Source organism: Dama dama, chromosome 32 (genome assembly GCF_033118175.1).
Source record: "Dama dama isolate Ldn47 chromosome 32, ASM3311817v1, whole genome shotgun sequence".
In the NCBI taxonomy this organism is placed as follows: domain Eukaryota; kingdom Metazoa; phylum Chordata; class Mammalia; order Artiodactyla; family Cervidae; genus Dama; species Dama dama.
Window position 1 is genome coordinate 28,797,345 of NC_083712.1, and position 23,592 is coordinate 28,820,936.

General features: G+C 34.9%; 1 protein-coding gene across 2 annotated transcripts in view; it reads left to right on the forward strand.

Annotated features, from left to right (window-relative positions):
• Positions 1-23,592, forward strand: part of SGCZ (sarcoglycan zeta) — a 377,760-nt gene that overhangs the window by 247,884 nt on the left and 106,284 nt on the right. For both annotated transcript variants that reach the window (XM_061134767.1, XM_061134768.1), the window contains exon 3: positions 21,168-21,255. In XM_061134767.1, the coding sequence (XP_060990750.1) occupies positions 21,168-21,255 (88 nt within the window). The remainder of the gene's footprint in view (positions 1-21,167; positions 21,256-23,592) is intronic.

Genomic DNA, 23,592 nt, shown 5'->3' on the forward strand with positions numbered 1-23,592 from the left:
ATACAGGACTTGCAACTCGGAAGATAATTTATACTATTCATAATATACACCAAACTGAGGACACACCAATACAGTGTTTTGTGTAATAGAAGAGACTTTTAATTTATTTATATTTAATTGGAGGATAATTGCTTTACAGTACTATGTCTGGGTAGAAGAGAATTTTTAAAGAGCTTTTCATGTATCAGTGTTCTGCTGTTCCCCAAAGAAGCATGTTTACCTCTAGCTCAGGGAGTGGCTCCAATTGGAAGGTGTCATGTATGTACTCAAGAACTCAGTAGACAAAGTGGACCAATATTTGGCTCAAGGCTGACAGATTTAAAAGGTGAGAGACTGGCATGTTGGGGTGACTTTGACTGCTCAAATTGGGCAAACAGAATGCTGAGTGTTTCCCCTGAACCCACTGTTAGTCCTACATGGATGTGAGCTGCCCTGGGCTGTCTTAGAGCTAAATGGGCTTATCAGCAGAAAGACAGTGGCTTGTATATGGTGGGGTCCAGGATTCCCAGGTGTAAGGAACCAATCTCAAACTACCAGCCGGGGGAGAAGTGGCCCATTGCATAAAGGATCCTGCAGGTGATGAATCTCCAAGAGCTGGGAGGTGTCCCCAGTAAATCAAAGAAACAACTTTTCCAAAAAGATGAAAGCCTCTAAGCACCTTCAGTGGGCATAAAGTGCTAATTCTGCCCAGAGCAGTGTTAGTGAAATAAGAACATTTCCGGTTCTTTTATTTTCCCCCCACCCCCAACATGGTCTGATACAGAGTAGAAGAAAAAGGGTGTGTGAAGTGTTGAGAGGTCAAAGAGAGGAAGGAAATCTATGCATCTTCTCTTTGAGTATGAAGAAAGCTAGAGTCAGGAGGCCTGAGATGAGGGAGAGTCGAGGTCTGATGCTCGAGTAGTACACCAGATTAAGCACATTGATTATTACAAAAAGGACTTCCCATTTTCTCAGAATATTCAGAAAATGCATTGGGCTTTGACTATAGATTTCATCCAAAGGGATAGGGAAGAAGTGGTTCTACTAAGCAGGTTAGAATAAGCCATAAAGGAAAACCATAATTCTCTCTGTGGGTTGACATTTGGTTTCCATAATGATTAGAAAGCTTGCAGTTTTCAAATGCTTGGATATTTGGCCTTGGTTAGTTAACTGAAATTTGCCTGTGAGACCTAGGTGCTAGCTCTGACCTCTGTAACTGTGGGCACAGGGTCAGTCCACCCCACATTCTCTGCGTTCTTCTAGTTACCTGACAGAGTTAAAATAGGTGATCTCTGTGGAGTCTCATATCCAAATCTAAAATTCTGAGTTTACTTGAAGAATCTTTCTCTGATATATTTAACTTGTTTCAGAGACGTTAATGACTGGGAAAATCTGAATGTCTGTCTCATGTGAATGTCTGGTAACCATGAATACAAAAGTATAAGCATTAAATATTTGTTTTAAAAAAAGTATAGAGAAAAGACATATTTGAGATTGTTCAAATAAATGTTTATGAAGTCTCCAAATGAATATCATTTAAAAGAAAGCTGAATTTGGAATACATTTTGAAAGAGGTTGTCATATAATATAGCATGGAAGGAAAGTAAGAGACGGCTATATTAAATTTTGGCAACACTTAAAAAAGTACCGTGTATAGATTTTAAATTGCTTATAACAAACCTGTGATCTAAAATCAAGCTCAATTTGATTTCCTCAAACGTTTCTAGTTAAAGTCCATCAGAATTTAAAACAAGTGGCTTGCACATAATTTAGTAAGTTGAATATTTACAAAAATCAGCTGTTTCCTTTATTGGGCAGAACTAGTTCTAATCTTTAACTAATCTGGTGGCTCAATGGTAAAGAATCTACCTGCAATGTGGGAGACCCAGGTTAGATCCCTAGGTTGGGAAGATCCCCTGAAGAGGAGAATGGCAACCCACTCCAGTATTCTTACCTGGAGAATTCCATGGACAGAGGAGCCTGGTGCCCAGCAGGCTACAATCCATGGGTTTCGAAGAGTCAAACACAACTGAGTCACTAACACAGACACACACACAGTCATAGTCTTTAAAAATGCTGGAAGTCAAGTGTTGAATTCACTTGAAATTTCTATTGAACTCCTCCTATGGTTTTTAATACTTTATTTTTGCTATGAAATTGTTTTTTGTTCAATCACTAAGTTGTCTCTGACTCTTTGTAACTCCTTGAACTGCAGCATGCCAGGCTTCCATATCCTTCACTATCTCCCAGAGCCTGCTCAAACTCATGTCCATTGAATCAGTGATGCAATCCAACCATCTCATCCTCTGTCATCCCCTTCTCCTCTTGCCTTCGATCTTAACCAGCATCAGGGTCTTTTCTAATGAGTTGGTGCTTTGTATCAGGTGACTAAAATATTGGACCTTCAGCTTCAGCATCAGTCCTTCCAATGTATGTTCAGGATTGATTTCCTTTAGGATTGACTGGTGGGATCTCCGTGAAGTCCAAGGGACTCTCAAGAGTCTTCTCCAACACCACAGTTCAAAAGCATCAATTATTCGGCACTCAGATTTCCTTATAGTCCAACTCTCACATCCATGCATGACTACTGGAAAAACCATAGCTTTGACTAGACAGACCTTTGTTGGCAAAGTGCTGTCTCTGCTTTTTAATATACTGACTAGGTTTGTCATAGCTTTTCTTCCAAGGAGCAACTGTCTTTTAATTTTGCGGCTGCAGTCAGTCACTGTCTGCATTGATTTTGGAGCCCAAGAAAATGAAATCTGACACTGTTAGTCCTATGAAGTAATAGGAATTCCCTGGTTGCTCAGGTGGTAAGGAATCTGCCTGCAATGTTGGAAACCTGGGTTTGATCCCTGGGTTGGGAAGATCCCCTGGAGAAGGGAATCTTCCATTATTAGAAGAATACCTACTAGAATACTAGAATACCCACTCTAGTATTCTTGCCTGGAAAATTCCATGGAGAGAGGAGCCTGGGGCCTGGCAGGCTATAGTCTATGGATTGCAAAGAGTAGAACACGCACACGTGATAGGACTGGGTGCCATGATCTTTGTTTTTTGAATGTTGAGTTTTAAGCCAGCTTTTTCACTCTCCTCTTTTACCTTCATCAAGAGACTCTTCAGTTCCTGTTTGCTTTCTGCCCTTAGGGTGGTGTCATCTGCGTATTTAAGGTTGTTGATATTTCTCCCGGCAATCTTGATTCCAGCTTGTGCTTCATCCAGCCCGGCATTTTGTGTGTTGTACTCTGCAGATAAGTTACATAAGCAGGGTCACAATATACAGTACAGTACTTGACTCCTTTCCCAATTTAAAACCAGTCCATTGTCCCATGTCCAGTTCTAACTGTGGCTTCTTGTCCTGCGTACAGGTTTCTCAGGAGGCAGGTAATGTGGTCTCAAATGTTTAGAATAAAATTTATTTCACTACAATTTAAAACAGCAACAATAGTTTAAGAAAGTGTATTCTTAAGATTAGTTTCCATGGGGACTGGAGATGGGGCTACAAGGTAAGATTACAGAGGTAAACAGTTGCCCTCCATCCCGATGGAAATTCTGTTCTTTCTGAATGGGTAGTACCTATTTCCTGCTGGAACTCTTCATATTTCTGTATAAAGGTCTCCTGCTCCCATACCCAACAGTCAGTCTAGTACTGGATGTGGTGATGCTCTTCCTGTATCTCGGAATTGAAGTAATTTGACAACTTTTTGAAACAACCTAAACATCTGTCGTCACTGGAGTGTTACTTTGCCAACATAGGTCCATCTAGTCAAAGCTATGGTTTTGCCAGTAGTCATGTATGGATGTGAGAGTTGGACCATAAAGAAAGCTGAGGAACAAAGAATTGGTGCTTTTGAACTGTGATGTTGGAGAAGTCTCTTGAGAGTCCCTTGAACAGCAAGGAGATCCAACCAGTCTATCCTAAAGGAAATCAGTCCTGAATATTCATTGGAAGGACTGATGCCAAAGCTGAAACTTCAATGCTTTGGCCACCTGATGTGAAGAACTGACTCGTTTGAAAAGACCCTGATGCTGGGAAAAATTGAAGGCAGGAGGAGAAGGGGAGACAAAGGATGAGATGGTTGGATGGCATCAACCTACTAAATGGACATGAGTTTGAGTAAACTCTGGGTGTTGGTGATGAACGGGGAGGCCTGGAGTGCTGCAGTCCATGGGGTCACAAAGAGTTGGACATGACTGAGCAACTGAACAGAACTGAACTGATTCTTAAGATTCTATATCAATATATACAAATATATCTATATCTATATCAATATATACAAATAAACTATCAATAAAACAAACAAATATGTTTCTAAAATATATTTAGAAAAAGATTTAATAAAAGAAAGATAACCTGAAGACTTCTTTCCTAAAGCCTGTTTCTAATAGCATCAGGAGAGAAGGCCATCTGTCTGAGTGTTTGCTAGTTAGAAATTTGCAGGTATGTTTGCTAAAATAATCACATCTTCCTTGTAAAACAACAAAAAGAATTGAACAACTTTAAAATCTGTGAGATATATACTTAGTATTCAGCTTGCATTTGATACTGCCTGTGTTTCTTTTCTTTGTTAAGGACAAGTACTGAAATACTTGTCCTTATGTATATATATACCAGATATACCACATTGCAGGCAGACTCTTTACCATTTGAGCCACCAGGGAAGCCCTAACCCAACCAGTCATGTCCGACTCTTTGTTACCCCATGGACTCTACAGTCCATGGAATTCTCTAGGTCAGAATGCTGGAGTGGGCAACCTTTCCCTTCTCCAGGGAATCTTCCCAACCCAGGGGTCAAACCCAGATCTCCCTCATTATAGGCAGATTCTTTACCAGCTGAGCCACAAGGGAAGCCCAAGAATACTGCAGTGGGTAGCCTATCCCTTCTCCAGTGGATCTTCCCAACCCAGGAATTGAACTGGGGTCTCCTGCACTGCAGGCGGATTCTTTACCACCTGAGTTATCAGGAAAATCCCTTCTTACCCAACACATATAAGTTAAAATGTATGCTATCACTTGTCTTTGGATTTTTCTTGGCTGAAGATTCAGAATAGAATATTTGAACATTCTAAACCTTTAAACACAGGAATTTGGAGCAGTTTGGTAGGATAAACATTTTAATTGATAGTATTAGAAATATACATTTAAATGCTATTATAAGTATTGAGAAAGCTCACCAGGAGATTTGATGAGAACTAGATTCTGGGAATGTCCTGGGAGAGTGGGAGGACTTGAGTTGGTACTCAAAAAGAGTCAGATGAAGTAGCTCTGCACAAGGTTTAAATAGACAGACATACAGTGGCCGAGAATAATTCCAGTAGATTCTCATAGGCCAGGGCTAACTTACAGGTTCCACATAGAATCAACACTAGTACAGGTTAAATTTTTTTGAATGACAGTTTGGATGATTTTGGTTAGGATGAAATGTTTGGTCTTATTGTAAATTCCTAGAGCTTGGAAACGGATCCTCTGCAGAATCATTTTCTTGTCTTGTTGGACACTATCAGTGATGGCACAGAGACCTCAAAATACAAAACTTTACAATAGTATTCTTAATGATCTTTCAATTTTTTCATAGACTTAAACTTTATCTCATAAACTACTATAGTTTTTTTGCATTCTACAGTTGGCTTAAGCAAAATTTAAAATGTTATTGTTTACTATGTAGTGTTAAAGAAAGCCCGACTTTCATTAAACACAAACATAACAGTAAAAGCAAAACTAAAACAAAAAAAAAATATTTGTTTTAATGTGAAGCAATTCCAAAAGAGATTTTTTTTCCTTTTCAGAAAATGCTTGATTTAAAATTCCAGAAAACAATTTGTGTAAAAAACACAAATGCAGATAAGTGTTAGTATAAAAAAAGTTGATAAAGGATTTCTCAGTTTTGTTTGATTTTGTTCTTGTGACACAGTGGGTACTTAGGGTACAGGATTATGCTTCTTATATCAGATATATTTTCTTAATTTAGATAGCTATGTGTATGTCTGTGTATGCATTTTTTTTTAGCATTGTTTGAAATACCTTTTGATTGGGTCTTGCATCCTTTTTCCTAGATCTTTGTTATGTGTCATGATACATATTTGATGATGATAAATTATAGTGAAAGTGAAAGTTTCTCAGTCTTATCTCTTTGCAACCCCATGGACTATGCAGTCCATGGAATTCTCCAGGTCAGAACACTGGAGTGGGTAGCCTTTCCCTTCTCCAGGGGATCTTCCCAACCCAGGGATTGAACCCAAGTCTCCGGCATTGCAAGTGGATTCTTTACTATCTGAGCTATCAGGGAAGTTCTGTGGGTTATTATTCCAAGGCCCTGATGTTTTAAAATTTGAACACAGTAAAAAGGCAAACACTAATCTAAATTATTTTAAGAAATTTAAAAAAGATAATAGATGTCTTTTTCAATTGGATGTAGCAGTTAGAGGGAATAAATCCTCTCTAGACTATATTTTGATGGGACTAGATAGTTCTAATTATTCTTGTACTTTCCAATACTACTAGCCAAGTGGAATATTGGATTTTAAATTAACCAGTATTAAAACTTTGAATTAGTTCCTCATTTCGTCAATATTTTGACAAGTAAATTTATGGATAAGTATAAGCCATCTAGTTAGCTCAGTAAACTTATACTTGACATTGATTCAAATGAGCAGATTAACCATGCATTGTTCTACAGAGGCTGGTAGATATAATGTTCAAACTTTTTAAGGAAGTAAGTTCACTATAGACCTTCAGTTTAAAAAAAAAATTTTTTTTAAACTGGTGATCTATATGACCTCAGTTTCCAAAGAAATATTTATAGTAAAATTATACTTTAATACAAAGAGTATGAACCATCTAAATGTTGGATTGAGTTGGTAATGCCATCCAACCATCTCATCCTCTGTTGCCCCTTTCTCCTCTTGCCTTTGATCTTTACCAGCATCAGGATCTTTTCCAGTGAGTCAGCTCTTTGTATCAAGTGGTCAAAGTATTGGACCTTCAGCATCAGTACTTCCAGTGAACATTCAGGATTGATTTACTTTAGGATTGGCTGGTTTGATCTCTTTGCTGTCCAAGGGACTCTCAAGAGTCTTCTCCAACACTACAGTTAACAAGTATCAATTCTTTGGTGCTCAGCCTTCTTTATGGGTCAACTCTCATATCTGTACATGACTAATGGAAAAGCCATAGCTTTGACTATACAGACCTTTGTTGGCAAAGTAATGTCTCTGCTTTTAAACACTGTCTAAGTTTGTCATAGCTTTTCTTCCAAGGAGCAAATGTCTTTTAATTTCATGGCTGCAGTCACCATCTGCAGTAATTTTAGAGCCCAAGAAAACAAAGTCTGTCAGTGTTTCCACTGTTTCCCCATCTATTTACCTTTAAGTGATGGGACCAGATAACATGATATTCTTGTTCTGAATGTTGAGTTTTAAGCCAGCTTTTTCACTTTCCTCTTTCACTTTCATCAAGAAGATCTTTAGTTCCTCTTGGCTCTCTGCAGTAAGTGAAAGTGAAGTCGCTCAGTCGTGTCCAACTCTTTGTGACCCCATGGACTGTAGCCTACCAGGCTCCTCCATCCATGGGATTTTCCAGGCAGAATACTGGAGTGGGTTGCCATTTCCTTCTCCAGGAGATCTTCTCGACCCAGAGATTGAACCCAGGTCTCCCGCTTTGTAGGCAGACACTTTACTGTCTGAGCCACCAGAGAAGTCCAGAAAGGGTGGTGTCATCTGCATGTCTGAGGTTTTGATATTTCTCCCGGCAATCTCAACTCCAGCTTGTACTTCATCCACCCCGGGATTTCGCATGATGTACTCTGCATGTGAGATAAATAAGCAGGGGGACAATATACAGCCTTAACATACTCCTCTCCCAAATTGGAACCAGTTCATTGTTCCATGTCCGGTTCTAACTGTTGCTTCTTTACCTGCATATAGATTTCTCAGGAGGCAGGCAAGGTGGTCTGGTATTCCCATCTCTTTAATAATTTTCCACAGTTTGTTGTGATTCACATAGTCAAAGGCTTTAGCATAGTCAGTGAAGCAGAAGTAGACATTTTTCTGAAATTCTCTTGTTATTTCTATATCCGATTGACATTAACAATTTGATCTCTGGTTCCTTTGCCTTTTCTAAATACAGCTTAAACATCTGGAAGTTCTCTGTTCACATTCTGTTGAAGCCTTGCTTGGAGAATTTTAAGCATTACTTTGCTAGTGTGTGATATGAATGCAGTTGTACAGTCGTTTGAGCATTCTTTGGCATTGCCTTTCTTTGGGATTGGAATGAAAACTGACCTTTCCCAGTTCTATGGCCACTGCTAAGTTTTCCAAATTACAATGTAAATGCAATTTTCAGTTTGCCACAGGATGCTCCAATTATACCATGTATAGTATATATTTCTGGTTTATTAAAAGGATATATGAATAGAAGCAGTTCCACAAAAATGTTCAAGAAGAAAGAAATTTATATTCCTTTAGAAAACAAAATGGCTGTTTTGCAATATGAAATTTGACTAAATTCTTAAGCCATCAGATCTTGCCGGAGCAGAATTATATTCCTTTATCTCTCTTTAACGCATGAAAAACTGAGCTGATACCTAAAACTTGTAGAATGAGAGTTAGTAAAATATTTAAAGATGAGGGATCCTCTCTAAACAACTATATTTAACTTATTTAATGCAACCAATGCATCCATATATGGAAGGTTACATAAAACTAAAAAATGTTTCTTCATAACCTAAGTGACTAAAATATAGAAGGTAGGATGTTAGCACTCTCTGGAATCAAACACAAAGATACAGCCAAGTATGTGTCATGATGATGGTTAAGCTGCTTATTGAACATTTTGTAAGGTTAAAAACCTGCTCTCTGCCTTTGCATTATTCTGCACTAGTTAGAATGTCTAATGATTTTTAGAAATTAAGTTGCCAGCTTGAAAATGGCAAGGACACATCATTGCAATAATTTCTATATCTCATTTATTTCTATCATGATGCACATAATTCTCACACATGAAGATTATAAAAGTTCATTTAAAATGCTCTAAGATGTAGAAATAAATTTAATGTCTGTTTTCCCTGCTTGCAGGAAATCACAGGCATGCTACATTAATTCAGTGAAATTTTTATATTATATTTTATGGAAGGCATTCAATAAGAGATCACTATCACAACATTTTTATATGAATGTTATTTTTTATCAGCTGACATAAATCTGAGCACTCATTTTATCTGAAGAGTTAGTAATTCTTCTGTTATATTTCTATCTATCCTGTCCATTAACTTACTGTACTTACAACCTACAAACCTAATGTTAACTTGTAACTTGTTAACCTTGGTCATTCAGAATGTCATTTGGATTTCTTGGGCTAGTCTAAGATTCTAAACTATCTTTTTCAATGTGAGTATGACTATTCTAATGCATAACTAGAAGATTCCCAGATTAGGGATATATAGGTCACATATCATTTTCGGCATGCAGAGGATTAATGCACTGCTCCATAGATTTCAATGAAACATCCCAGACTACTGATTAATGGTATAAATTTGGTGTCCAGAGAAACTCTGAATTGAAAGAAAAAAGTTTCCTTTGATTCCTCAAAAGGACACATCTATCTTTTAGCTATTTCCATTATAATCTTCATATGTGGAGAAAACTAATATTTTGCTCAAGTATCTTAAGACATGCAAATGATCATCTAATATCCATGTTCTCTGCTAGGATATAAGGTAATCGTTCTTAAAATATAAAGCTATCTAGTTAATTAATAGTACTTATTTTACATAATACTACCATACTGCTTTGATTGTTTTATAATTAAAAACCTAGCATCATCCAAAATGTCTGCAAGGTTCTTACTTCAACCAATTACCAAATTCTCCTGCCATTTCATCGTTTATAGGTACATTGAAGCAAATTATCCATTTGTTGATATTGAAGTGTTAGGTAATATAGCTATTTATCTGTATTTATATCTAGACTTTCAGCATTGCTTAGTATCAGCTTAAATTGTCACAGCATTTTTTATTTCATGCTAAATATAGTTATACGCATAGTAACATAAAGTTATGCATTACTTTTCTATTTATACCTTATTCGTTCCCCAAACTTTCGGGCTTCCCTGATAACTCAGGTGGTAAAGAATCTGCCTGCAGTGCACGAGACTCCAGTTCAATTCCTGGGTCGGGAAGATCCGCTGGAGAAGGGATAGTCTACCCACTCCAGTATTCTTGGGCTTCCCCTGTGACTCAGCTTGTAAAGAACCTGCCTGCAATGCAGGAGACCTGGGTTTGATCCCCTGGGTTGGGAAGATCCCCTAGAGAAGGAAGAGGCTACCCACTCCAGTATTCTGGCCTGAAGAGTTCCATGGAGTGTACAGTCCATGGGGTAGCAAAGAGTCAGACACGACTGAGCAACTTTCATTTTCATTCCGAAAACTGTAATGAAAATCACAAAAACACACAAATGTTTTTCTCAGCTGAGATTGCAATAACAATAAATATCAGAGAGTTTGATAGCATAGCTTCTGATGAAAGCCTAGATCTTTCTCATATGAAAATATGGATTTTATCTTTATCTAAGATTCATGTCTTTGGATGTAATAACCTTCAGAGGGTCAAAAACAATAGAGAGAGAGAAAGAAAGAAATTTGCAAGCTAGGTATATCAAAAACTCATGGTAGGATTTATCAATATATGTTATCTTAAACTAAGGTCAGCTTTTTTTACTCCTTTTTATAAACTTTTTATTTTATATTGGGGTATAGCTGATTAACAATATTGAGATGGTTTCAGGTGGACAGCGAAGGGACTCAGCCATACATATACTTGTATCCATTCTCCCCCAACTCCCCTCCCTGCCAGGCTGCCACATAACATTGAGCAGAGTTCCATGTGCCACATGGTAAGTTCTCAGTTATTTTGAGATCTGAGGTATTCTGAATTCATTTCTTATATAATGATGTAGCGGGAATGTTCACAAGTTCCATTAGGGATCTCACATTATCCCCCCTGACTAGTGTTACAAAGAGCATCTTTTCTGAGGGGTGTCCTATAATAGAAAAGTTTAAAGAATGCCACAAAAGGAGACATTTATGGTACCTTATTTAATACAGCCAACAATTACATGGCAACATTCATGTCTCATCTGTATATCCTCTTATATCTTTCTTAGATTCAAGTTATATGGCATATTTTTCATGAATAGAATAAAGCAGATCTTCAGCTCCAAAGTTAGAGTAAAATGTGGGTGAAGTGTGTGATTAAAAAAAAAGCATTTTATATATCACAGGCTTCAATTACTCGGAACTTACCCAACATATTCCAAAGAATATCTGGTTAAACAAAGTACCTGTTGGAGAGAGAATAAGAGATAAAATAAGCAATCATTTAATTCACTTTAGTAAAGCCTTTTAGGCATGCTTCCTAAGAAGTGAGAAAGATAATAAGTCTAATGACTGGGAAACAGAATATTTTGCAAGTTACTTGGTTTCCAATCACCTCCTTATTGCAAAATTGAAAATGTAACTCTTTGAGTTATTGTCAGTTACGATATTGATGATAAATTCGTGTGATATGATTTTTTTCTAAATGTACTTCAAAAGTTTTCAAAAATTAAGTAACATTTGTATAGTGAATTTTTTTTTCTAGCTTCTTAATTATGAGAACAAGTTTCTCAATCTATGCATTATATAGGAAAGGTACTTAGGAAAAGTAGAATTTATCTCATGCTGAATCCTTTATTTTTTGGCCACTCGCTTCATGTGGGATCTTTGTTCCCTGACCAAGGATCAAACCCACACCGCCTACTACACAATTCCTGGATCCCTGCATTGGAAGCATGGAGTCTTAACCACTGGGCCACCAGGGAAGTCCCTGAATGATTTTTAATTCCAACAATAAATTACATTCATTCACAGTTATGTCACCTAATTAGGGGGGGTGGTTACCTAAATAATTTTAAAAAGCAATTTGGATACGTTTCTTATACGCTTTGGGGGGAGGGAGTTGGTTAAATTTTTTAAAAATTTTTAACTGTGGTAATTATTTCTGATAAAACTATTTTTTTATGATTATAAGCAAATGTGTCACATAGTTGTTTTTTCATTAACTATTAATTTTACTTTTACCTCAATCCAGAAGAATTTTTGAAAAATCTGGTGTCAGGTTCTACAAAGAGCAAGTTGAAAGGATATCTATATTGTTGACTGTAAAAACAAAAACAAAAAAAAACACACAATCTCAAAGCGGCAGATTATTCAGAATTGTTACTGAGGACTAGGCTGGGAAGGCAGCCTCTCAGATATCTCTGAGGAACTATTCCAAAGAAGAAAAGGAAGATTTGGGATATATAAGAGTATTTGCTTAAAAAAAAAAAATCAAAACATGTAGTCAAACATCAGAAGATCACTGCTAATCCAAATGGGCATCTCAAGTTAGTGATTTTAGTACATTCGTATGTATGAGAAGACTCAAGAGTCTGGGTTCACTGAAATTATTCTTCACACGACTGAGTGACTAACAACACCATGCATCTTAACTATCTAGGGCTCCTATCCTGTTTTCCTGCACCCTGAATTCCCCTCAGCGAGTACCATCAGGGCAGCTGCAGTGGCTGACAGTTTGATGCAGACAACATTCCTTGTTTACTGAAATGGCAGTCAACATTTCTTGTCTACAGCTTCAACTGGAGCCAATGCAAGAATTTCAGTTATTATTAATGTCATAATCTTAGTATAATTACCAGGGAGCCTAATGCAGGGTATGTGATAAAGTCATGAGAGGAGAGACCAAGAGTGAGTTAGGAGATACAATCTTCCAGGATTGAGGGCAACCAGAGAGAGTGGAATATGTAGTAGGATGATATGAGATTCAGAGGTTAGGAAAGAGGAAAGAGGAAGGAAGAATTCCCTGGAACAAGCTTTGAGATGCAGAGAGGGTGCACCTCCTTCTCTCTGCCCTTTAGAAAAAGAAGTAAAAGCAGGTAGAGTTGGAGAGAGAGTAGGAAATCAACATATGATTGTTTTGAATCTAGTTCCCTCTTCACATCATAGATGAGGAAGTTATTTTTAACATTTTGCAAATTCATGGTTACTTAATTGTGAAGAATTTTACAGTGCAGAATGTGAATATATATGAATATAAATTAGTCCCTTACACTCTCTACAGCTTTATTAAATTGATCACTCATATTTAGAATAATGAATCTCAGGCATTACAAATTCCTCCTGAGATAACAAGGTAAATTATATCTTTCACTTTCTAAAATGGTAAAGTACACACATTAATTCTATTTCTAAATATGTTCAGCAGAAGAATTAAATAGGAAAAGGTTTTTATCTTGTATGTTATTAATGTAAGTCATTAATGGGTACGTAATTAATATATCTCTTGCATACACATAATGGGAGATGAAACACAATGTAATAGCTGGAATCTTTTAAAATATGTTTTTGAATGTTGTTTATTCATTCATTCATTTTTACCATTTCACTGATTTTTCTGACAGAAGTAGAAATTCTGACTTCTTCCTTAGTATTCAATATCTGGTTGCCAATAGCAATGAGTCAGGCAAGCCTCAGGGCAGAGAATGCAGTACAACATTTGATTTGCCTGAATTTGAAAACAAATGCTTTAAATGAGAGTATTTAAACTTCTCATCAGAAGATGAAATGCTAGTATTGGGAGAAAATACTTTTCCTATAAATTCCTAGGCTTGTTTTTTATCAGGCAATGAAAATTTTATAACATAGCATTTTTATTTTGCCTTAACTGCCTGGAAAGTCAAAGTAAAATTTGGGGTTCAACTCTAGCAACAAGCTATGTGTTTGAACACAATTATTTCTCATGGTTTGAAAGGTCTGTTTAGTTTAGTTCTGTTTATAGATTTTAGTGCCCAATTAAATATTGTGTTAAGTTTATAACACAATATCTTTTGGGAAGAAGAACCGTTTTAATAAAAGCGTAAATATTTTACATTTTTCTCCTCTTTCTGTTTGCTCTTCATATGGCATCTGTCTTCTGTTTTTCATGAAAAAAGAATAATTAAGGGAAACCATAATACTTTTCACACTTAAAAGTATTTCAAAAGGCTGTGGTAATTTTTCAACTAAAAAAAGAGTTCACTTATTTCTTAATATATCACTAATTCTGGGTTTTAACACAAAAATGCCTTTAAATACAACATTTACTAATATTAACTTGGTTAATTTATTGCATTAAGAAATTCCAACAGTTTCTGCTAGTTTAATATAGATTGTATCAAAGATCAGAAATAACAGAAGTAAAACCAGTGAATCACTGCAGGAGTATTTGTAAAACTTTATTATTCACACACCAAAAAGACGGATTGAGAACTGTGAGCATTCAGGCCAAAATATGGAATGAGGCTCAGAGGAATATTGTCATAAAGCAGCTTATAAGGTAAATAGACAGTAGCTGTTCTTTACAGTGATTTTATCTTAAATGATAGGGAATTGGTTAGTGGTTACCTCATATCAACACTGGAAAAAAATGTAAATTTTGCTTATGACTTCTAGAGGCACAAGCAAGAAATGACCCAGTTCAAGCTAGTCTTGCAAAGTAAGCTATATTAAGCTTTCCTTGTATGACTAAACTGATTTTGTCTGCTTAGGGAATTTTCAAGGCTGGTCTCCATTTGTTTTTAATTTTAACAGTAACTTGTTTTGTAAAACAACTTGTTTTTTCTCTGTGCCTTTACAATATTTTGAATATAATGGGTCAGCTTTGACACACATATAAAGATTATTTTTTTGATATATGAACTCCCATAACCCTTCTAGAAAATGTAATCGAATCTATTTTTAAGGATAAAACTAGGAACCAGATAGAAGAGGTAACTGCTATGCCATTATCATACAGTACTGTGTCATCATTCTTTCTGACTTCACCTGTGGTCTGGCAACTCAGTGAAAGTGTTAGAACAGAAATGCAGAAAAGTTCATTGAGGAAATGCTCTTTCTCTGCAATACCACTTCACATTCAAGTTAAAATGTGAACTCAGAGGACTGGGGAAAGCAGTTTAACACCTCTAGATATTTTCATGATTAATACTTGTACCTTAAAATACAAATTTCAGCAATTAAATGATTTGCATTCAGAAATTAAATGAAACTTCAAGTAAGTATTTTATTAACCAAAGAATTAAAAACTACCTGGTTTTCATCTTCTTAAGTGGGTCAAATTTTTAGGAAAGAAGTGGCTGCCTTGGGCAGAGAGAGATGATGAATATAAAGCAAATCAAAATGTAATATAACTCGTTTCACTTAAATGGCTTTTTATAAAACTTGTTCTGGGTCCCAAAAAAAGAAAAAAAATGGTGCAAGAGATTGATAAGTTTTGTGTGACCTGAACTCAAATCGAGTAAACACGTGTAGTCTGAGTGCATTAAGAAGTAAATATGCCCAGTTTGGTTCATTCACTTAATAGACACTTAATATAAAGGAAAGAGGTGTCAAACATGGCACAAAATATACTTTCAAAAATCTGTATGTGCAAAAGAAAATGACAACACATAATGCTTTCAGGGCAGAATGATCAAAACAAGGCAAAGCAAAGATCCCATGACAACTACTGTGATCGATGTGAGCACAGAGAAACCGGAGGTTGGGAGGTAAATTTTGACTCTGGAGGAGCAGGAACGCATCACAGAGGACATAACTGAATTGGGACTTGAAAAATATCTATAACTATGCCATCTATGGAGGCGTGGATAGGAATTTCACGTGTAGGGAACAGAAGATCAGAATGCACAGAAGTGGCATATTTTCAGACACATGAAAATTTGGGCAATTCTTGCATGGTGAAGTGGTATGAAATAGAACTGTAAAAGTAGAACTGGATCATATACAAAAGCACCTTATGTGTAATAAATGTGAATTTTGTTCCCAGCAGAGATTGCGGAGTTAATAAATGTTTTATTTTGCTTTAATTCAAGCATATCAATATTTTTTATTTTAAAATATTTTATGAAAGTAGCACTGGATATGAAGAATTAATGCAAGGAGGAAGTGGTTATTGTGATGTGAGGTGCAAGTCTATTATAGGAAAGATCACAGAAAAATGTATATCTAAGAAACATATGTGATCTCGCTGATTTGATATTGAGGAAGAGGAAGATAGAGAATTGGGGGGTAATATAGGTTTATTACAATTATTTCTTTTTTTTTTAACACATATATATGGAATTTATTTTATTTTATTTTTTTTTATTTTTATTATTATCATTTTTTTTTCCCAGTGGGTTTTGTCATACATTGATATGAATCAGCCATGGATTTACATGTATTGAAAATTTACCTGGTAAAACTGTATAAACTCAAGAAATGAGATATCAAATTTGTGCCATCTACATTGAACAATATGGACACTTAGTTATATTCTCTTTTAGAACTTAAAGTAGGGAAATTCTCATAAGTGATATATTTTAAAATGTGTGTGCAGAGGGCAGTTCAGGAATTATTGCTCTTCCTCTGGAACCTGAGAAAACAAGATTTTAAAAAACGAACCAGACTCACTGAAACATAGACTATGGCAATGTGAGGTTGTATCTTACAATTTATGTTCCAGATACTTACTGAAGAGACTGAAATGTTTAAAGGAATTTAAAAATTATTTTGTTCCATTAATTTTAACATTTATTTTCAGATACTTATTTGCATTTTAGAAAGCCTAGACTGTTATCACCCACCAGAGACACAGTACCATAGTAGTTGACCCATGAGATTCTATACCCAGATAACTGGCTTCAAATACTTTCTGTTATTTATTAGCTGCATGATTTAAAGCAAGTGACTTATACTCTCCTTGCTGAAGTTTCTTCATCCATAAGATAAGAATGATAATAAATAATACCATTATTAGTTGAGTACTGTAATTACAATGTGGAATAAATAATAAAAGTAAGCACTGAGTGCCCTTAGCAAAGGCTAATAGGCACTGATTTAATCATTTTTATATATTGTTTCATTAATTCCTTATGAGAAGCCCACAGATTAAGTATTATTACCCTGTTTACTGATGAGAAAGTCATGATACAGAGATGCTGAGTTGCTTGCCTAGTCAAGAAGCCAGAGTTTGGCAGTCTCACTATTTGAATTCAGTCAGGGTTCACTGTCTTACACGCACTTTATTTTTTGACTCTTTCATGGGTGAATTTTATTTTAAGCTTCATAAGTAGGTAAGCTCATACTGGTAAAGTATTTAGAACTTTACATGCATATCCAGCATTGACTAATTGCCAGTAAATGTTAATTGGTTTTCCTAATATGCTTTTCTGCTACAGTTTAATAGTTGAAACCTTGAGAGAATGAATATCAGAAGCTGAAGTGCCTGGTGTACACACGTCCTCTTACATGTACATCTTCTCACTAGTAGAACTGGTACTTTTTATTAGAGAAGTCTCTATCACAACAGCTTGTTTCTAGTAACATTCTCTCTGTTTTTTACATACTGGGATTATTGTTTGTGTGACTTCCTAGATAATGAACTCCATAAGAGAAGAAAGTTTGTCCCCTCTGTTTCTGTTTTATACACAGCAAAGAGCCGGACACATCATAGACCCTTAGTAAATATTTATGATAAACAAAGGTGAACACAGTAGAAATAAGAATAGAGTCATTTTTCCCTTAGTCACTTGCATAGATTATAGCAAAAGCATTGAAATGAGAACATAGTGCATTATTTCTCTGTGACCATTAACAAGGTGACAAGCAGGCCCTTGTCATGAAAAGTGTGGATGTAAAAGAATCGTAAGTGAGGGTTCTCAGGCCCTCTTAATGGGACCGTTGCCTTTCCCCTGGATCTCCTACCTGCTGTGTCTGAAGAGAAGCATAAGGAGGAAGGTATATTTCTTAGCATCACAGCAAAGATGCAGGTCAGTTCCAGAGAACTATGAAATACCTGCTATGGGAGATTTGTCGGTTTTGGTGGAAAATAGTTGACTTCAATGAAGAAATCGTTCTTTCTCCAAAAGAGATATTTATATTAATGTACCATGCAAAATAATATAGCACCTATGGAACTTTTTACCCTGATAGACTTGTCTGTCTTATTCCTATTTGAGAGTTAATACCACCGTATTATTTCCCCCCCCCTTCATGTTCTCAGCAAGAATAAGCAATAGGGATATTGCTATATATTTTTTAATATCTGAAACTAGACACTAGCTTTCAAAGATTCGGAGCACAGAATTATAATATAAAAGATCATGAAGAGGGACTGTTTTAAAAGAGTGAAAAACAATGATTTATTAGTGGAAGTTATTTACTTATATGGAGACCTTTGGGAAAATGAACACAATAAATGTCAAATTTGGTAAAAAGTAACTTCTTGATACTAATTTTCATCTAAGAATGTGTTTGTAATCAGATTTATAAATTAAGATTTGTTGAAATAGTTGCTATTAGTCTTATCATATATATTTTAATCACATGTGTATATTTTAATTAATTGTGTCATAAGGAACATATAGTGTTTATTGTGTAAAAGGTCATGCTGTGGACCTAAGAGGCATAAGCCATAGTTCTAATCCCAAAAGTTGTCATTGGGGTAATATATAACACAGAAATGACAGTATGACTTGTCAATGAAAACAATGCTCTTACATGCATTGCATTTTGTTTGTGAAAAATGTTACTCAATTTTTATTAATTTTACCTGATCGCATTTTAATACCTCTGTATAACTTATCATACCGATATCCACCTGAATACCTGTGGAGAATTGTTCATGACCTCTGATAGCTATATATTTATAGTATAGTCAGTAAAAAGATTCCTGTTTTTATTATAGTAAAATTTTAATCCAGATATAAAATTTTAATTCACAGGGGAAGTTTGGTGGGAATCGTGTCATGAAAAGGAAAGAATGCCAGGGATAGAACCTCAATTGGATCTCGGTGGTTAGAGTAAGAGAAGATTGATATGTTGTAAACAAAGAGATGCAATGATTAAACTTTCAATTCTAACCCAGATCTCTTTCTCTGTTAGAGCAACTTAAATGCTTGCCTTTTCAAAATTAACTTTTCTCTCATCTTAAAATATTTAATAAAAAATATCTATTTTAATATACTTACATAGTCCTTGTATATTCTAATGATTATGCTCTTATGCTATAGATCACAGAAATTTATGTTTAGTAATTCAAATAAGAGCACATAGTGTCATCAATTTTTAGAAATCCTAATAGTCATATATATTATATAATAAAAATGTTAAAATATATGAATGAAAATGCAGCTAACATATTTTTACAGTGTTTTGAACTGCAAGGTGCTTTATAGGCTTCTGCTCTTTCTGACATTCAAATTAATTTCCTTTTTTAAAAACATAGGCAACATATATTTAATTCTGCCTGTTTAAAATAAAATATTTTTGTGCTTTAGTGAGCCATTCTCTTTGTGCAGTTTCCTTTCTGGGCATAATTATTTGCAAACAGTCCTTACTCCACAACCATATTCTTAACAGAATTTCAACATATCCTTTGAAAGGAATGATGGACTTAATTAAATATACTTCATACATTTTCAAAAATGAATGTCTGCAGCATAGAAACACCTATGCAAAAAGGACTAGATTTATTTTTAACTACAGATAACACACTTTTGATTTGTGCCAAAAATAAATGAGTTGTGATGAGACAGGATGAAATTGGCATTGTTTTGTACAACTATGTCTCACATTTGAGATCACATCTGTTCTTGAAAATGTAGAAAATTACTTTTAGAAATTAAGCCTTAGTTTAGACATACTAACAAAGTCCACTTTTAAAAGAAAATTCGTATGCGTGTGTGTGTGTTTGTGTATCTTTCCTTAGTGCTTTGCAACTAGTCAGAAGGGGCAAAAATAGCTTTAGAAAAAAATATATAAAATCTTATGTATATTCAAATCACAAATTTCAAATTCTGTTCTCAAAAGAGTTTTTATATGATACATGTATGAAAAAATTTTATTTACATTAACATAGAGATGACAAACCACTTACATGTTAAGGATGACGTTGGGAGAGATTTTCATAGAGTTTCAATATCTTGGGTACAGGCTCCATGAGGACAGGTATTGTTTTTTGTTTTGATCCCTGAAATGTCCCAAGCATGTACTTAGTATATTCTCATTATTATTGAAATAGTTTTGCTCAATGAATAAATGAATGAACTATTTGTAAATGATCACCATGCTTGTTTTAGATCACAAAAATATGAGGGTAGTCAGTTGTCAGTTACTTGTCTGAGGCAGTGGCAATAGCCTAGTACATAGATTTCTAAAACACTGATATTGTCCTTCAAATAAATTACTTTACTGTTGAGTGCTAAATTGTGATAAAAGTAAACATCTAAGCAAGATTATCTATGCTAAAAGATAAGCTATCTTACATTCTCTTATTCTATATACCTCCTTTCTTAAATCATCTTATGCTTTAAAAATAATTCATATGTGAGCTAGATACATAAGGTAATATCAATTTTATTATGATGATTTCTTTGTCCGTTCAGTAAACATTTAGTAAATGCTTTCCTTCAGCAGTATGCCAGATAGTGGGACTAAAATTTGTCAACGTGACTGCTATGGTCTTGTCCCATGGACATTTCCTCTTGTGACAGAAACAAATTAAAAACAAGTAAACACATAAATTAACAAAATAAATGTGTCTTGGGGTAAGTGCTCTGAACAAAATAAATGGAGACTGGGAGTTTGAGGATTGAATGAATCTGTAGTTACAGTGATCAGGGGAGGCCCTTTCAAGGAGGAAACATTTAAGCTTAGATCTGAAATTGGCAAGTTCAGCTTAAAAAGGGACTTCCCCATTTCTATAGAGTTTAAAACATCTCCGAAGGCAGGCACCCATGCCAATGGAAGGCATAGATTTATGCCAACGGAAGGGGGAGAAAAAGAGAAGTTACTGCAGCAGTGATGTACGATAATGAGTAGTGTTGGAAATGTTGCACCCAGTAGTTAATTCCTATTTATCAAAATGGAAACATTCCTATTATGTCAAATAGTTATTATGACGCACCCTTATTAATTTGTATTTTTCAAAGTGTTTGGGGTGTTAAAAGAGCTGCTTAATATAAAACAAAAAAATATAATTTCGATAATACCCAAACAAGTGCAATATAATTTTATATATAAAATCTTGACTATATTTCTATTTTTTATTTGATTTCTTTATTTTATACATGTTTCCCAGGATAGTCCACTGGTCTTACAGTCTGACAGGAATGTAACAGTGAATGCAAGAAATCACATGGGGCAGTTAACTGGACAGCTGACAGTAGGTGAGTGCTTTGGGGTAAAGATTGCTCATACCATCTTACTCCATTTAAAGCTCTGTGGTTGTTTAAATTGGGAAAAGCAAAATATATTCTTTCTCTAATATATTATTTCTCTCTCTGTATATATAGACATTCCCATACAGCCCTATTAGCTTTCACAGGATTTGATTTGTCATAGGCTAGTTAAGGTCATTGTTACTCTTGTCAATGTGTTAATGTGAGACTGAATTACATATATGTTGCTCTTATTACTCTTGAATTATGAAATTCACCATTTTCTAACAAATATCTCCCTAGTATATTAAATTATAGTAAATAGGTTTAAACAAACATGAGATGCAATATCATTTATCTTTTTTCTAAATAAATAATTTACTAAATATCTGCTTGTATAAATTAGAAGTGAAATAATAATTGAATATAAACTTAACATTGACCAATTGTAAATTTGATGTTGAAATTATATATAGTTAAGGTTTATAGGCTTTAGAAGTTGTAAATATGTTTATTGATAAAATATTACTAATGTTTTCTCATTGTCAAAAATTTAGAGATTCATATTGCATGGCATTGTTATTTAACTTAATTTCTATAAGAGGAATGGGAAATTAAGAATCAGATATAATTATGTAAAATAATACAAAGACTTGATTTTTGTTTAATTGCTAATATATTTTTGAAATACTGTATTTTTCTGTGGGAAAATTATCTAATACTTATTGATATCATGTGTATGTGATAGTATATTTTAAAGACTAAATTGCAATTTGGGGAGCTAAGTTTTCTTTACCTTGATGAGAAATTAATTATCATTTAATGCAAATGTATATTTCCAGTATTTCTGATTAAATTACACAAGAATAGGACAATGAAATGTGAGATTTATAAACATGAGCTTAATTCTGTCCACTTATCCCTAGGTATATGAAATAATTTTTGTTACGTATTCACTTCAATGAAGCCAAAAGTAAAACTTACATTGTGAAATTTTTGTATTCCAAAAAATATATAATTAAATTTTATTTATAATCATTTAATTTATTTTGCATTTTCTTTATACTATAAAATATGGTCAGTAGATATCTATCAATTGCTATAATTTGATAGTATTTTGTGGTATGATATCAATTACAAGGGGCTTCCCAGGTGACACTAGTGGTAAAAGAATCCAACTGACAAAACAGTAGACACAAGAGACCTGGGTTTGATCCCTGAGTCAGATAGATCCCAGGAAGAGGAAGTGGCAACCCCAGGATTCTTTCCTGGGAAATCCCATGAACAGAGGGGCCTTGTCGGCTGGAGTCCACAGGGTCATAGAGTCAGACAGACTGAGTGCACAAACACACACACACACACACACATCTATTACAAAGTGGAACTATAGGCTCATGGACTAAAAATTAGAGAGAAGAAATATATCTATGGACACAAAAGTGATTCAAAAGCACCAGGTACTTAATTTAAATGTTCATGTCAATTAAGTATTGCTATGTTGAAACTAAAGAAACAGGCCTAAACTGGGCAGATTTTCCATCTCTTTTTTTTTCTGTTTTTGTTTTTTTTTTAATGTAGAGAACTCTTAACCTAGAATAGAACTTTATTTTGCATTCTTTTTTGTAGATTTAAAAAAAAAAAGGTTCTTAGTGGAAATGCCAACCTGTAAATTAAACACGCAAAGACTACATACCAGTGTCGGCTGTCAAATATGATCACTACATAATTAGTGCACTGCCTATGGAGCAAAGTGGCTGTTTGATTATATGAAGGATAATCAAATACCATTTACATTTCACTGCCTGCTTTCCTGCAGGAAACATAAAGAAAGATAGCATTGGACTTATGTTTTCAACCACTGTTCTAAGTTAATTTTAATACAGAATCAATACTTGCCAGCTATGTATGGGAAAAGAGAGGAGAATGAAGGGAGAGGGAAGGAGTGTTGGGTTGGGAAGAAAGATTAAGCTTAGTTTTAACTAAAGCAAATCAATAAGTTAATGATACACCAGCATATTTCTGTGGATAGAAGCACACTCATTCCAGTGAGGCTTAAACTGAAAACTTTTAATATCCTGGTCCTCTGGGTGTACTGCTGATGACCTCAATCTTTTCACCACTTTGTATTTCTCATTAAACATACAGAAAACAAAGGAAGAGGAGATAAAGGGGAGTGGGAGAGGGATAATGTATTCACATCTGGAGTCAAACCAAATAGGACTCCAAAAAAAAATTTATCTCTTGGAGACTCAGTTTTCTCATCTCTAAAATAGAGATAAGGACATTTATTTAGACCCATACATAAGAATTGGGGAAATTTCAGTGTCTGCAAATCTTAGGAAATTT